The sequence below is a fragment of the Oncorhynchus keta genome, unplaced genomic scaffold (assembly GCF_023373465.1).
Source record: "Oncorhynchus keta strain PuntledgeMale-10-30-2019 unplaced genomic scaffold, Oket_V2 Un_contig_907_pilon_pilon, whole genome shotgun sequence".
NCBI lineage: Eukaryota > Metazoa > Chordata > Actinopteri > Salmoniformes > Salmonidae > Oncorhynchus > Oncorhynchus keta.
This window is the reverse complement of record NW_026290378.1, coordinates 110,001-125,982: the sequence shown is the minus strand read 5'-3', so window position 1 is coordinate 125,982 and position 15,982 is coordinate 110,001. Positions and strand designations below refer to the sequence as shown.

Below are 15,982 nucleotides of genomic sequence, written 5' to 3'. Positions count from 1 at the left end.
CAAAGCTCAGCAGCAGAGAGTCAGAGGGAAACGTAGCACAGGGAATTAACTTTGCCTTGCTTGGGGAAGAACAATCGATTTTCATGCCAAAGTTGTTCTTCGGCACTATATGTCCCCCAACATACATCACAGACATTCTCTAAAGTGACTTCTGAAATAAAGACGGTATTATGTTCCTGTCTGCTCTATGAGATTGTATGTTGTCAACAGCAATAACAGTTCTCTGATGTGTTGTGTTATGAAATGACCCCCAGAATGTGTTGTGTTATGAATTGACCCCTAGAATGTGTTGTGTTATGAAATGACCCCCAGAATGTGTTGTGTTATGAAATGACCCCTAGAATGTGTTGTGTTATGAAATGACCCCCAGAATGTGTTGTGTTATGAAATGACCCCTAGAATGTGTTCTGTTATGAAATGACCCCTAGAATGTGTTCTGTTATGAAATGACCCCTAGAATGTGTTGTGTTATGAAATGACCCCCAGAATGTGTTTTGTTATGAAATGACCCCTAGAATGTGTTGTGTTATGAATCGACCCCCAGAATGTGTTGTGTTATGAAATGACCTCCATAATGTGTTGTGTTATGAAATGACCTCCAGAATGTGTTGTGTTATGAATCGACCCCCAGAATGTGTTGTGTTATGAAATGACCTCCAGAATGTGTTGTGTTATGAAATGACCTCCAGAATGTGTTGTGTTATGAAATGACCTCCAGAATGTGTTGTGTTATGAAATGACCCCCAGAATGTGTTGTGTTATGAAATGACCCCCAGAATGTGTTGTGTTATGAAATGACCCCCAGAATGTGTTGTGTTATGAAATGACCCCCAGAATGTGTTGTGTTATGAAATGACCCCCAGAATGTGTTGTGTTATGAAATGACCCCAGAATGTGTTGTGTTATGAAATGACCTCCAGAATGTGTTGTGTTATGAAATGACCCCCAGAATGTGTTGTGTTATGAAATGACCCCCAGAATGTGTTGTGTTATGAAATGACCCCCAGAATGTGTTGTGTTATGAAATGACCCCCAGAATGTGTTGTGTTATGAAATGACCCCCAGAATGTGTTGTGTTATGAAATGACCCCCAGAATGTGTTGTGTTATGAAATGACCCCCAGAATGTGTTGTGTTATGAAATGACCCCCAGAATGTGTTGTGCCACCTCCCTCTCTCAGCCAATTATCTTTCACTTCCGTTTATGACCTCTTGAACTTTACAAAACAAGTGATATATTATTCAAGGTGCCATGGGCATATTAACCAGGTGTTTTATGTAGAACTCTGACAAGTCTGACAAAACGGCTGTCCCACACGCTGACACAAGCCCTTATTAATTTGTGTGTGTGTATGTGTGCCCTGGGAAGCATTTTGGGCAGGTGTCAGAACAGGGTGTTTGTGGGTTATGACAGCCAGGAGGCTGCTTTTAGGTGTTGTGTTGGAACGTGCCCCTGCGTGTGTGTGTGTGTGTGTGTGTGTGTGTGTGTGTGTGTGTGTGTGTGTGTGTGTGTGTGTGTGTGTGTGTGTGTGTGTGTGTGTGTGTGTGTGTGTGTGTGTGTGTGTGTGTGTGTGTGTGTGTGTGTGTGTGTGTGTGTGTGTGTGTGTGAGATAGTAGAGCAGATGTGAGGATATGACCTAGAGCCTCCTGTCATTCCTCCAAGTTTGGGTGAGGCCACTTTCTGCTTTTGGCTGAGCACACACATCTCGGACAGACACACACACCACCCCCTACAGCTGCCTAAACATGTCCTCCTTTCTCTCCTTCTCTCCGCTTCCAGATCAGGGTGGACGGGCCTTCCCACGGTGCATTGCAGTATGAGGTGATCCAGGCAGTGGAGCGAGGGCCAATCCAACGGGACATGGCCTTCTCCCCCGACCACCACTTCCTATATGCCATGTCAGAGACACAGGTATGTCACGTGACCCCTCACCCCACACACACCCTGACATACCCACACACCCTTTACTAGTGGTTAACACCCTGTCTGTTCACAGTGGGGCTGTTTACCATCTACTAGTGGTTAACACAGTGGGTCTGTTTACCATTTACTAGTGGTTAACACAGTGGGCTGTTTCCCATTTACTAGTGGTTAACACAGTGGGTCTGTTTACCATTTACTAGTGGTTAACACAGTGGGCTGTTTACCATTTACTAGTGGTTAACACAGTGGGTCTGTTTACCATTTACTAGTGGTTAACACAGTGGGCTGTTTACCATTTACTAGTGGTTAACACCCTGTCTGTTCACAGTGGGGCTGTTTACCATTTACTAGTGGTTAACACCCTGTCTGTTCACAGTGGGTCTGTTTCCCATTTACTAGTGGTTAACACAGTGGGTCTGTTTACCATTTACTAGTGGTTAACACAGTGGGTCTGTTGACCATTTACTAGTGGTTAACACAGTGGGGCTGTTTCCCATTTACTAGTGGTTAACACAGTGGGTCTGTTTACCATTTACTAGTGGTTAACACAGTGGGCTGTTTACCATTTACTAGTGGTTAACACCCTGTCTGTTCACAGTGGGGCTGTTTACCATCTACTAGTGGTTAACACAGTGGGTCTGTTTACCATTTACTAGTGGTTAACACCCTGTCTGTTCACAGTGGGGCTGTTTACCATTTACTAGTGGTTAACACAGTGGGGCTGTTTACCATTTACTAGTGGTTAACACCCTGTCTGTTCACAGTGGGGCTGTTTACCATTTACTAGTGGTTAACACCCTGTCTGTTCACAGTGGGTCTGTTTCCCATTTACTAGTGGTTAACACAGTGGGTCTGTTTCCCATTTACTAGTGGTTAACACAGTGGGGCTGTTTCCCATTTACTAGTGGTTAACACAGTGGGTCTGTTGACCATTTACTAGTGGTTAACACAGTGGGGCTGTTTACCATTTACTAGTGGTTAACACAGTGGGGATGTTTACCATTTACTAGTGGTTAACACCCTGTCTGTTCACAGTGGGGCTGTTTACCATCTACTAGTGGTTAACACAGTGGGGCTGTTTACCATTTACTAGTGGTTAACACAGTGGGGATGTTTACCATTTACTAGTGGTTAACACCCTGTCTGTTCACAGTGGGGCTGTTTACCATTTACTAGTGGTTAACACAGTGGGGCTGTTTACCATTTACTAGTGGTTAACACAGTGGGCTGTTTCCCATTTACTAGTGGTTAACACAGTGGGTCTGTTGACCATTTACTAGTGGTTAACACAGTGGGCTGTTTCCCATTTACTAGTGGTTAACACAGTGGGTCTGTTGACCATTTACTAGTGGTTAACACCCTGTCTGTTCACAGTGCGGCTGTTTCCCATTTACCAGTGGTTAACACAGTGCGTCTGTTTCCCATTTACTAGTGGTTAACACCCTGTCTGTTCACAGTGGGGCTGTTTCCCATTTACTAGTGGTTAACACAGTGGGGCTGTTTACCATTTACTAGTGGTTAACACCCTGTCTGTTCACAGTGGGGCTGTTTCCCATTTACTAGTGGTTAACACAGTGGCTCTGTTTACCATTTACTAGTGGTTAACACAGTGGGTCTGTTGACCATTTACTAGTGGTTAACACAGTGGGCTGTTTCCCATTTACTAGTGGTTAACACAGTGGGTCTGTTGACCATTTACTAGTGGTTAACACAGTGGGCTGTTTCCCATTTACTAGTGGTTAACACAGTGGGTCTGTTGACCATTTACTAGTGGTTAACACAGTGGGTCTGTTGACCATTTACTAGTGGTTAACACCCTGTCTGTTCACAGTGGGGCTGTTTCCCATTTACTAGTGGTTAACACAGTGGCTCTGTTTACCATTTACTAGTGGTTAACACAGTGGGCTGTTTACCATTTACTAGTGGTTAACACCCTGTCTGTTCACAGTGGGGCTGTTTCCCATTTACTAGTGGTTAACACAGTGGCTCTGTTTACCATTTACTAGTGGTTAACACAGTGGCTCTGTTTACCATTTACTAGTGGTTAACACAGTGGGCTGTTTCCCATTTACTAGTGGTTAACACAGTGGGTCTGTTGACCATTTACTAGTGGTTAACACAGTGGGTCTGTTTACCATTTACTAGTGGTTAACACAGTGGGCTGTTTACCATTTACTAGTGGTTAACACCCTGTCTGTTCACAGTGGGGCTGTTTACCATCTACTAGTGGTTAACACAGTGGGGCTGTTTACCATTTACTAGTGGTTAACACCCTGTCTGTTCACAGTGGGTCTGTTTCCCATTTACTAGTGGTTAACACAGTGGGTCTGTTTACCATTTACTAGTGGTTAACACAGTGGGCTGTTTCCCATTTACTAGTGGTTAACACAGTGGGTCTGTTGACCATTTACTAGTGGTTAACACAGTGGGTCTGTTTACCATTTACTAGTGGTTAACACAGTGGGCTGTTTACCATTTACTAGTGGTTAACACAGTGGGGCTGTTTACCATTTACTAGTGGTTAACACAGTGGGGCTGTTTACCATTTACTAGTGGTTACACCCTGTGGTGGGTCTGTTTCCCATTTACTAGTGGTTAACACAGTGGGGCTGTTTACCATTTACTAGTGGTTAACACAGTGGGCTGTTTTACCATTTACTAGTGGTTAACACAGTGGGGCTGTTTACCATTTATTTACTAGTGGTTAACACAGTGGGGCTGTTTACCATTTACTAGTGGTTAACACCCTGTCTGTTCACAGTGGGGCTGTTTACCATTTACTAGTGGTTAACACAGTGGGTCTGTTTACCATTTACTAGTGGTTAACACAGTGGGGCTGTTTACCATTTACTAGTGGTTAACACAGTGGGGCTGTTTACCATTTACTAGTGGTTAACACAGTGGGGCTGTTTACCATTTACTAGTGGTTAACACCCTGTCTGTTCACAGTGGGGCTGTTTACTGTTTAACACCATTTACTAGTGGTTAACACCCTGTCTGTTCACAGTGGGGCTGTTTACCATTTACTAGTGGTTAACACAGTGGGGTTTACCTGTTTACTTTACTAGTGGTTAACACAGTGGGTCTGTTTCCCATTTACTAGTGGTTAACACAGTTGTTTACCATTTAACACAGTGGGGCTGTTTACCATTTACTAGTGGTTAACACCCTGTCTGTTCACAGTGGGGCTGTTTACCATTTACTAGTGGTTAACACAGTGGGGCTGTTTACCATCTACTAGTGGTTAACACCCTGTGTTCACAGTGGGGCTGTTTACCCATTTACTAGTGGTTAACACCCTGTCTGTTTTACCATTTACTAGTGGTTAACACAGTGGGTCTGTTTACCATTTACTAGTGGTTACTAGTGTTTAACACCCTCATTTACTAGTGGTTAACACAGTGGGGCTGTTTACCATTTACTAGTGGTTAACACCCTGTCTGTTCACAGTGGGGCTGTTTACCATTTACTAGTGGTTAACACAGTGGGGCTGTTTACCATTTACTAGTGGTTAACACCCTGTCTGTTCACAGTGGGGCTGTTTACCATTTACTAGTGGTTAACACCCTGTCTGTTCACAGTGGGGCAGTTTACCATCTACTAGTGGTTAACACCCTGTCTGTTCACAGTGGGGCTGTTTACCATTTACTAGTGGTTAACACAGTGGGGTCTGTTTCCCATTTACTAGTGGTTAACACCCTGTCTGTTCACAGTGGGGCTGTTTACCATTTACTAGTGGTTAACACAGTGGGTCTGTTTACCATTTACTAGTGGTTAACACAGTGGGTCTGTTTATCATTTACTAGTGGTTAACACAGTGGGGCTGTTTATCATTTACTAGTGGTTAACACCCTGTCTGTTCACAGTGGGGCTGTTTACCATTTACTAGTGGTTAACACAGTGGGTCTGTTTACCATTTACTAGTGGTTAACACAGTGGGTCTGTTTACCATTTACTAGTGGTTAACACCCTGTCTGTTCACAGTGGGGCTGTTTCCCATTTACTAGTGGTTAACACAGTGGGGCTGTTTACCATTTACTAGTGGTTAACACAGTGGGTCTGTTTACCATTTACTAGTGGTTAACACAGTGGGTCTGTTGACCATTTACTAGTGGTTAACACCCTGTCTGTTCACAGTGGGGCTGTTTACCATTTACTAGTGGTTAACACAGTGGGGCTGTTTACCATTTACTAGTGGTTAACACAGTGGGGCTGTTTACCATTTACTAGTGGTTAACACCCTGTCTGTTCACAGTGGGGCTGTTTCCCATTTACTAGTGGTTAACACAGTGGGGCTGTTTACCATTTACTAGTGGTTAACACAGTGGGGCTGTTTCCCATTTACTAGTGGTTAACACAGTGGGTCTGTTGACCATTTACTAGTGGTTAACACAGTGGGGCTGTTTCCCATTTACTAGTGGTTAACACAGTGGGGCTGTTTACCATTTACTAGTGGTTAACACAGTGGGGCTGTTTACCATTTACTAGTGGTTAACACAGTGGGTCTTTTTACCATTTACTAGTGGTTAACACCCTGTCTGTTCACAGTGGGGCTGTTTACCATTTACTAGTGGTTAACACAGTGGGTCTGTTGACCATTTACTAGTGGTTAACACAGTGGGTCTGTTTCCCATTTACTAGTGGTTAACACAGTGGGTCTGTGGACCATTTACTAGTGGTTAACACAGTGGGTCTGTTGACCATTTACTTGGTTAACACAGTTAACACATTGTTTACCATTTACTAGTGGTTAACACAGTGGGGCTGTTTACCATTTACTAGTGGTTAACACCCTGTCTGTTCACAGTGGGGCTGTTTACCATTTACTAGTGGTTAACACAGTGGGTCTGTTGACCATTTACTAGTGGTTAACACAGTGGGGCTGTTTACCATTTACTAGTGCTTAACACAGTGGGGATGTTTACCATTTATTTACTAGTGGTTAACACAGTGGGGCTGTTTATCATTTACTAGTGGTTAACACCCTGTGTGTTCACAGTGGGGCTGTTTACCATTTACTAGTGGTTAACACAGTGGGGCTGTTTCCCATTTACTAGTGGTTAACACAGTGGGTCTGTTCATCATTTACTAGTGGTTAACACAGTGGGGCTGTTTACCATTTACTAGTGGTTAACACAGTGGGTCTTTTTACCATTTACTAGTGGTTAACACCCTGTCTGTTCACAGTGGGGCTGTTTACCATTTACTAGTGGTTAACACAGTGGGTCTGTTGACCATTTACTAGTGGTTAACACAGTGGGTCTGTTTCCCATTTACTAGTGGTTAACACAGTGGGTCTGTGGACCATTTACTTTACTAGTGGTTAACACAGTGGGTCTGTTGACCATTTACTAGTGGTTAACACAGTGGGTTGTTTACCATTTACTAGTGGTTAACACAGTGGGGCTGTTTACCATTTACTAGTGGTTAACACCCTGTCTGTTCACAGTGGGGCTGTTTACCATTTACTAGTGGTTAACATTTACTAGTGGTTAACACAGTGGGTCTGTTTACCATTTACTAGTGGTTAACACAGTGGGGCTGTTTACCATTTACTAGTGGTTAACACAGTGGGGCTGTTTACCATTTACTAGTGGTTAACACAGTGGGGCTGTTTACCATTTACATTTACTAGTGGTTAACACAGTGGGTCTGTTTACCATTTACTAGTGGTTAACACAGTGGGGCTGTTTACCATTTACTAGTGGTTAACACAGTGGGGCTGTTTACCATTTACTAGTGGTTAACACAGTGGTGTTTACCATTTACTAGTGGTTAACACAGTGGGTCTGTTGACCATTTACTAGTGGTTAACACAGTGGGGCTGTTTACCATTTGTTTTTACTATGGTTAACACCCTGTGGTTAACACAGTGGGGCTGTTTACCATTTACTAGTGGTTAACACAGTGGGTCTGTTTACCATTTACTAGTGGTTAACACCCTGTCTGTTCACAGTGGGGCTGTTTACCATTTACTAGTGGTTAACACAGTGGGTCTGTTGACCATTTACTAGTGGTTAACACAGTGGGTCTGTTTCCCATTTACTAGTGGTTAACACAGTGGGTCTGTGGACCATTTACTAGTGGTTAACACAGTGGGTCTGTTGACCATTTACTTGAGGTTAACACAGTGGGTCTGTTTACCATTTACTAGTGGTTAACACAGTGGGGCTGTTTACCATTTACTAGTGGTTAACACCCTGTCTGTTCACAGTGGGGCTGTTTACCATTTACTAGTGGTTAACACAGTGGGTCTGTTGACCATTTACTAGTGGTTAACACAGTGGGGCTGTTTACCATTTACTAGTGCTTAACACAGTGGGGATGTTTACCATTTATTTACTAGTGGTTAACACAGTGGGGCTGTTTATCATTTACTAGTGGTTAACACCCTGTGTGTTCACAGTGGGGCTGTTTACCATTTACTAGTGGTTAACACCCTGTCTGTTCACAGTGGGTCTGTTTACCATTTACTAGTGGTTAACACAGTGGGGCTGTTTCCCATTTACTAGTGGTTAACACAGTGGGGCTGTTTCCCATTTACTAGTGGTTAACACAGTGGGTCTGTTTATCATTTACTAGTGGTTAACACAGTGGGGCTGTTTACCATTTACTAGTGGTTAACACAGTGGGTCTTTTTACCATTTACTAGTGGTTAACACCCTGTCTGTTCACAGTGGGGCTGTTTACCATTTACTAGTGGTTAACACAGTGGGTCTGTTGACCATTTACTAGTGGTTAACACAGTGGGTCTGTTTCCCATTTACTAGTGGTTAACACAGTGGGTCTGTGGACCATTTACTAGTGGTTAACACAGTGGGTCTGTTGACCATTTACTAGTGGTTAACACAGTGGGTCTGTTTACCATTTACTAGTGGTTAACACAGTGGGGCTGTTTACCATTTACTAGTGGTTAACACCCTGTCTGTTCACAGTGGGGCTGTTTACCATTTACTAGTGGTTAACACAGTGGGTCTGTTTACCATTTACTAGTGGTTAACACAGTGGGTCTGTTTACCATTTACTAGTGGGGGATGTTTACTGTTTACAGTGGGGCATTTACTAGTGGTTAACACCCTGTCTGTTCACAGTGGGGCTGTTTCCCATTTACTAGTGGTTAACACAGTGGGTCTGTTTACCATTTACTAGTGGTTAACACAGTGGGGCTGTTTACCATTTACTAGTGGTTAACACAGTGGGGCTGTTTACCATTTACTAGTGGTTAACACAGTGGGGCTGTTTACCATTTACTAGTGGTTAACACAGTGGGGCTGTTTACCATTTACTAGTGGTTAACACAGTGGGTCTGTTTACCATTTACTAGTGGTTAACACAGTGGGGCTGTTTACCATTTACTAGTGGTTAACACAGTGGGTCTGTTTCACATTTACTAGTGGTTAACACAGTGGGTCTGTTTACCATTTACTAGTGGTTAACACAGTGGGTATGTTTCCCATTTACTAGTGGTTAACACAGTGGGTCTGTTTACCATTTACTAGTGGTTAACACAGTGGGGCTGTTTACCATTTACTAGTGGTTAACACCCTGTCTGTTCACAGTGGGGCTGTTTACCATTTACTAGTGGTTAACACAGTGGGGCTGTTTACCATTTACTAGTGGTTAACACCCTGTCTGTTCACAGTGGGGCTGTTTCCCATTTACTAGTGGTTAACACAGTGGGTCTGTTTACCATTTACTAGTGGTTAACACAGTGGGGCTGTTTCCCATTTACTAGTGGTTAACACAGTGGGTCTGTTTACCATTTACTAGTGGTTAACACAGTGGGGCTGTTTACCATTTACTAGTGGTTAACACAGTGGGGCTGTTTACCATTTACTAGTGGTTAACACAGTGGGGCTGTTTACCATTTACTAGTGGTTAACACAGTGGGCTGTTTACCATTTACTAGTGGTTAACACCCTGTCTGTTCACAGTGGGGCTGTTTACCATTTACTAGTGGTTAACACCCTGTCTGTTTACAGTGGGTCTGTTTACCATTTACTAGTGGTTAACACAGTGGGGCTGTTTACCATTTACTAGTGGTTAACACAGTGGGGCTGTTTACCATTTACTAGTGGTTAACACCCTGTCTGTTTACAGTGGGTCTGTTTCCCATTTACTAGTGGTTAACACAGTGGGGCTGTTTACAATTTACTAGTGGTTAACACAGTGGGGCTGTTTACCATTTACTAGTGGTTAACACCCTGTCTGTTCACAGTGGGGCTGTTTCCCATTTACTAGTGGTTAACACCCTGTCTGTTCACAGTGGGTCTGTTTACCATTTACTAGTGGTTAACACAGTGGGCTGTTTACCATTTACTAGTGGTTAACACAGTGGGGCTGTTTACCATTTACTAGTGGTTAACACAGTGGGGCTGTTTACCATTTACTAGTGGTTAACACAGTGGGGCTGTTTACCATTTACTAGTGGTTAACACAGTGGGGCTGTTTACCATTTACTAGTGGTTAACACAGTGGGGCTGTTTACCATTTACTAGTGGTTAACACAGTGGGGCTGTTTACCATTTACTAGTGGTTAACACAGTGGGCTGTTTACCATTTACTAGTGGTTAACACAGTGGGGCTGTTTACCATTTACTAGTGGTTAACACAGTGGGGCTGTTTACCATTTACTAGTGGTTAACACAGTGGGGCTGTTTACCATTTACTAGTGGTTAACACAGTGGGGCTGTTTACCATTTACTAGTGGTTAACACAGTGGGGCTGTTTACCATTTACTAGTGGTTAACACAGTGGGGCTGTTTACCATTTACTAGTGGTTAACACAGTGGGGCTGTTTACCATTTACTAGTGGTTAACACAGTGGGGCTGTTTACCATTTACTAGTGGTTAACACAGTGGGGCTGTTTACCATTTACTAGTGGTTAACACAGTGGGGCTGTTTACCATTTACTAGTGGTTAACACAGTGGGGCTGTTTACCATTTACTAGTGGTTAACACAGTGGGGCTGTTTACCATTTACTAGTGGTTAACACAGTGGGGCTGTTTACCATTTACTAGTGGTTAACACAGTGGGTCTGTTTACCATTTACTAGTGGTTAACACAGTGGGGCTGTTTCCCATTTACTAGTGGTTAACACAGTGGGGCTGTTTCCCATTTACTAGTGGTTAACACAGTGGGGCTGTTTACCATTTACTAGTGGTTAACATAGTGGGGCTGTTTACCATCTACTAGTGGTTAACACCCTGTCTGTTCACAGTGGGGCTGTTTACCATTTACTAGTGGTTAACACCCTGTCTGTTCACAGTGGGGCTGTTTACCATTTACTAGTGGTTAACATAGTGGGGCTGTTTACCATCTACTAGTGGTTAACACCCTGTCTGTTCACAGTGGGGCTGTTTACCATTTACTAGTGGTTAACACCCTGTCTGTTCACAGTGGGGTCTGTTTACCATCTACTAGTGGTTAACACCCTGTCTGTTCACAGTGGGGCTGTTTACCATTTACTAGTGGTTAACACCCTGTCTGTTCACAGTGGGGTCTGTTTACCATCTACTAGTGGTTAACACCCTGTCTGTTCACAGTGGGGCTGTTTACCATTTACTAGTGGTTAACACCCTGTGTGTTCACAGTGGGGCTGTTTACCATTTACTAGTGGTTAACACCCTGTCTGTTCACAGTGGGGCTGTTTACCATTTACTAGTGGTTAACACCCTGTCTGTTCACAGTGGGGCTGTTTACCATTTACTAGTGGTTAACACCCTGTCTGTTCACAGTGGGGCTGTTTACCATTTACTAGTGGTTAACACCCTGTCTGTTCACAGTGGGGCTGTTTACCATTTACTAGTGGTTAACACCCTGTCTGTTCACAGTGGGGCTGTTTACCATTTACTAGTGGTTAACACCCTGTCTGTTCACAGTGGGGCTGTTTACCATTTACTAGTGGTTAACACCCTGTCTGTTCACAGTGGGGCTGTTTACCATTTACTAGTGGTTAACACCCTGTCTGTTCACAGTGGGGCTGTTTACCATTTACTAGTGGTTAACACCCTGTCTGTTCACAGTGGGGCTGTTTACCATTTACTAGTGGTTAACACCCTGTCTGTTCACAGTGGGGTCTGTTTACCATTTACTAGTGGTTAACACCCTGTCTGTTCACAGTGGGGCTGTTTACCATTTACTAGTGGTTAACACCCTGTCTGTTCACAGTGGGTCTGTTTACCATTTACTAGTGGTTAACACAGTGGGGCTGTTTACCATTTACTAGTGGTTAACACCCTGTCTGTTCACAGTGGGGCTGTTTACCATTTACTAGTGGTTAACACCCTGTCTGTTCACAGTGGGGCTGTTTACCATTTACTAGTGGTTAACACCCTGTCTGTTCACAGTGGGGCTGTTTACCATTTACTAGTGGTTAACACAGTGGGGCTGTTTACCATTTACTAGTGGTTAACACCCTGTCTGTTCACAGTGGGGCTGTTTACCATTTACTAGTGGTTAACACCCTGTCTGTTCACAGTGGGGCTGTTTACCATTTACTAGTGGTTAACACCCTGTCTGTTCACAGTGGGGCTGTTTACTAGTGGTTAACACCCTGTCTGTTCACAGTGGGGCTTTTACTAGTGGTTAACACCCTGTCTGTTCACAGTGGGGCTGTTTACCATTTACTAGTGGTTAACACCCTGTCTGTTCACAGTGGGGCTGTTTACCATTTACTAGTGGTTAACACCCTGTCTGTTCACAGTGGGGCTGTTTACCATTTACTAGTGGTTAACACAGTGGGGCTGTTTACCATTTACTAGTGGTTAACACCCTGTCTGTTCACAGTGGGGCTGTTTACCATTTACTAGTGGTTAACACCCTGTCTGTTCACAGTGGGGCTGTTTACCATTTACTAGTGGTTAACACAGTGGGGCTGTTTACCATTTACTAGTGGTTAACACCCTGTCTGTTCACAGTGGGGCTGTTTACCATTTACTAGTGGTTAACACCCTGTCTGTTCACAGTGGGGCTGTTTACCATTTACTAGTGGTTAACACAGTGGGGCTGTTTACCATTTACTAGTGGTTAACACCCTGTCTGTTCACAGTGAGTCTGTTTATCATTTACTAGTGGTTAACACCCTGTCTGTTCACAGTGGGGCTGTTTACCATTTACTAGTGGTTAACACCCTGTCTGTTCACAGTGGGGTCTGTTTACCATCTACTAGTGGTTAACACCCTGTCTGTTCACAGTGGGGCTGTTTATCATTTACTAGTGGTTAACACCCTGTCTGTTCACAGTGGGGCTGTTTACCATCTACTAGTGGTTAACACCCTGTCTGTTCACAGTGGGGCTGTTTATCATTTACTAGTGGTTAACACCCTGTCTGTTCACAGTGGGGCTGTTTACCATCTACTAGTGGTTAACACCCTGTCTGTTCACAGTGGGGTCTGTTTACCATTTACTAGTGCTTAACACCCTGTCTGTTCACAGTGGGGCTGTTTACCATTTACTAGTGGTTAACACAGTGGGTCTGTTTACCATTTACTAGTGGTTAACACAGTGGGGCTGTTTACCATTTACTAGTGGTTAACACCCTGTCTGTTCACAGTGGGGCTGTTTACCATTTACTAGTGGTTAACACCCTGTCTGTTCACAGTGGGTCTGTTTCCCATTTACTAGTGGTTAACACAGTGGGTCTGTTTACCATTTACTAGTGGTTAACACAGTGGGGCTGTTTACCATTTACTAGTGGTTAACACCCTGTCTGTTCACAGTGGGGCTGTTTACCATTTACTAGTGGTTAACACAGTGAGTCTGTTTACCATTTACTAGTGGTTAACACCCTGTCTGTTCACAGTGGGGCTGTTTACCATTTACTAGTGGTTAACATAGTGGGGCTGTTTACCATTTACTAGTGGTTAACACCCTGTCTGTTCACAGTGGGGCTGTTTATCATTTACTAGTGGTTAACACAGTGAGTCTGTTTACCATTTACTAGTGGTTAACACCCTGTCTGTTCACAGTGGGGCTGTTTACCATTTACTAGTGGTTAACACAGTGGGTCTGTTTACCATTTACTAGTGGTTAACACCCTGTCTGTTCACAGTGGGGCTGTTTATCATTTACTAGTGGTTAACACAGTGAGTCTGTTTACCATTTACTAGTTGTTAACACCCTGTCTGTTCACAGTGGGGGCTGTTTACCATTTACTAGTGGTTAACACAGTGAGTCTGTTTACCATTTACTAGTGGTTAACACAGTGAGTCTGTTTACCATTTACTAGTGGTTAACACAGTGAGTCTGTTTAACATTTACTAGTGGTTAACACAGTGAGTCTGTTTACCATTTACTAGTGGTTAACACAGTGAGTCTGTTTACCATTTACTAGTGGTTAACACCCTGTCTGTTCACAGTGGGGGCTGTTTACCATTTACTAGTGGTTAACACAGTGAGTCTGTTTACCATTTACTAGTGGTTAACACAGTGAGTCTGTTTACCATTTACTAGTGGTTAACACCCTGTCTGTTCACAGTGGGGTCTGTTTACCATTTACTAGTGGTTAACACAGTGGGCTGTTTACCATTTACTAGTGGTTAACACAGTGAGTCTGTTTACCATTTACTAGTGGTTAACACAGTGAGTCTGTTTACCATTTACTAGTGGTTAACACAGTGGGCTGTTTACCATTTACTAGTGGTTAACACAGTGAGTCTGTTTACCATTTACTAGTGGTTAACACAGTGAGTCTGTTTACCATTTACTAGTGGTTAACACAGTGGGCTGTTTACCATTTACTAGTGGTTAACACAGTGGGGTCTGTTTACCATTTACTAGTGGTTAACACAGTGGGCTGTTTACCATTTACTAGTGGTTAACACAGTGGGGTCTGTTTACCATTTACTAGTGGTTAACACAGTGAGTCTGTTTACCATTTACTAGTGGTTAACACAGTGGGCTGTTTACCATTTACTAGTGGTTAACACAGTGAGTCTGTTTACCATTTACTAGTGGTTAACACAGTGAGTCTGTTTACCATTTACTAGTGGTTAACACAGTGAGTCTGTTTACCATTTACTAGTGGTTAACACAGTGAGTCTGTTTACCATTTACTAGTGGTTAACACCCTGTCTGTTCACAGTGGGGCTGTTTACCATTTACTAGTGGTTAACACAGTGAGTCTGTTTACCATTTACTAGTGGTTAACACAGTGAGTCTGTTTACCATTTACTAGTGGTTAACACCCTGTCTGTTCACAGTGGGGCTGTTTACCATTTACTAGTGGTTAACACAGTGGGTCTGTTGACCATTTACTAGTGGTTAACACAGTGGGGCTGTTTACCATTTACTAGTGGTTAACACCCTGTCTGTTCACAGTGGGGCTGTTTACCATTTACTAGTGGTTAACACAGTGGGTCTGTTGACCATTTACTAGTGGTTAACACAGTGGGTCTGTTGACCATTTACTAGTGGTTAACACAGTGGGTCTGTTTACCATTTACTAGTGGTTAACACCCTGTCTGTTCACAGTGGGGCTGTTTACCATTTACTAGTGGTTAACACAGTGAGTCTGTTTACCATTTACTAGTGGTTAACACAGTGGGTCTTTTTACCATTTACTAGTGGTTAACACCCTGTCTGTTCACAGTGGGGCTGTTTACCATTTACTAGTGGTTAACACAGTGAGTCTGTTTACCATTTACTAGTGGTTAACACCCTGTCTGTTCACAGTGGGGCTGTTTATCATTTACTAGTGGTTAACACAGTGAGTCTGTTTACCATTTACTAGTGGTTAACACCCTGTCTGTTCACAGTGGGGCTGTTTACCATTTACTAGTGGTTAACACAGTGAGTCTGTTTACCATTTACTAGTGGTTAACACCCTGTCTGTTCACAGTGGGGTCTGTTTACCATTTACTAGTGGTTAACACCCTGTCTGTTCACAGTGGGGCTGTTTCCCATTTACTAGTGGTTAACACAGTGGGGCTGTTTACCATTTACTAGTGGTTAACACCCTGTCTGTTCACAGTGGGGCTGTTTACCATTTACTAGTGGTTAACACCCTGTCTGTTCACAGTGGGTCTGTTTACCATTTACTAGTGGTTAACATAGTG

The 15,982-nt window shown here is 43.3% G+C and overlaps 1 protein-coding gene across 1 annotated transcript in view; it reads left to right on the top strand.

Moving 5' to 3' along the window:
• Positions 1 to 1,713: 1,713 nt before the first annotated feature.
• LOC127927029 (plexin-A4-like) overlaps positions 1,714 to 15,982 on the top strand; it is a gene marked incomplete at its 3' end in the record, with an annotated part of 120,005 nt that continues 105,736 nt past the window's right edge. The window contains exon 1 of the mRNA XM_052512679.1: positions 1,714 to 1,911. Within this exon, the coding sequence (XP_052368639.1) occupies positions 1,861 to 1,911 (51 nt within the window). The remainder of the gene's footprint in view (positions 1,912 to 15,982) is intronic.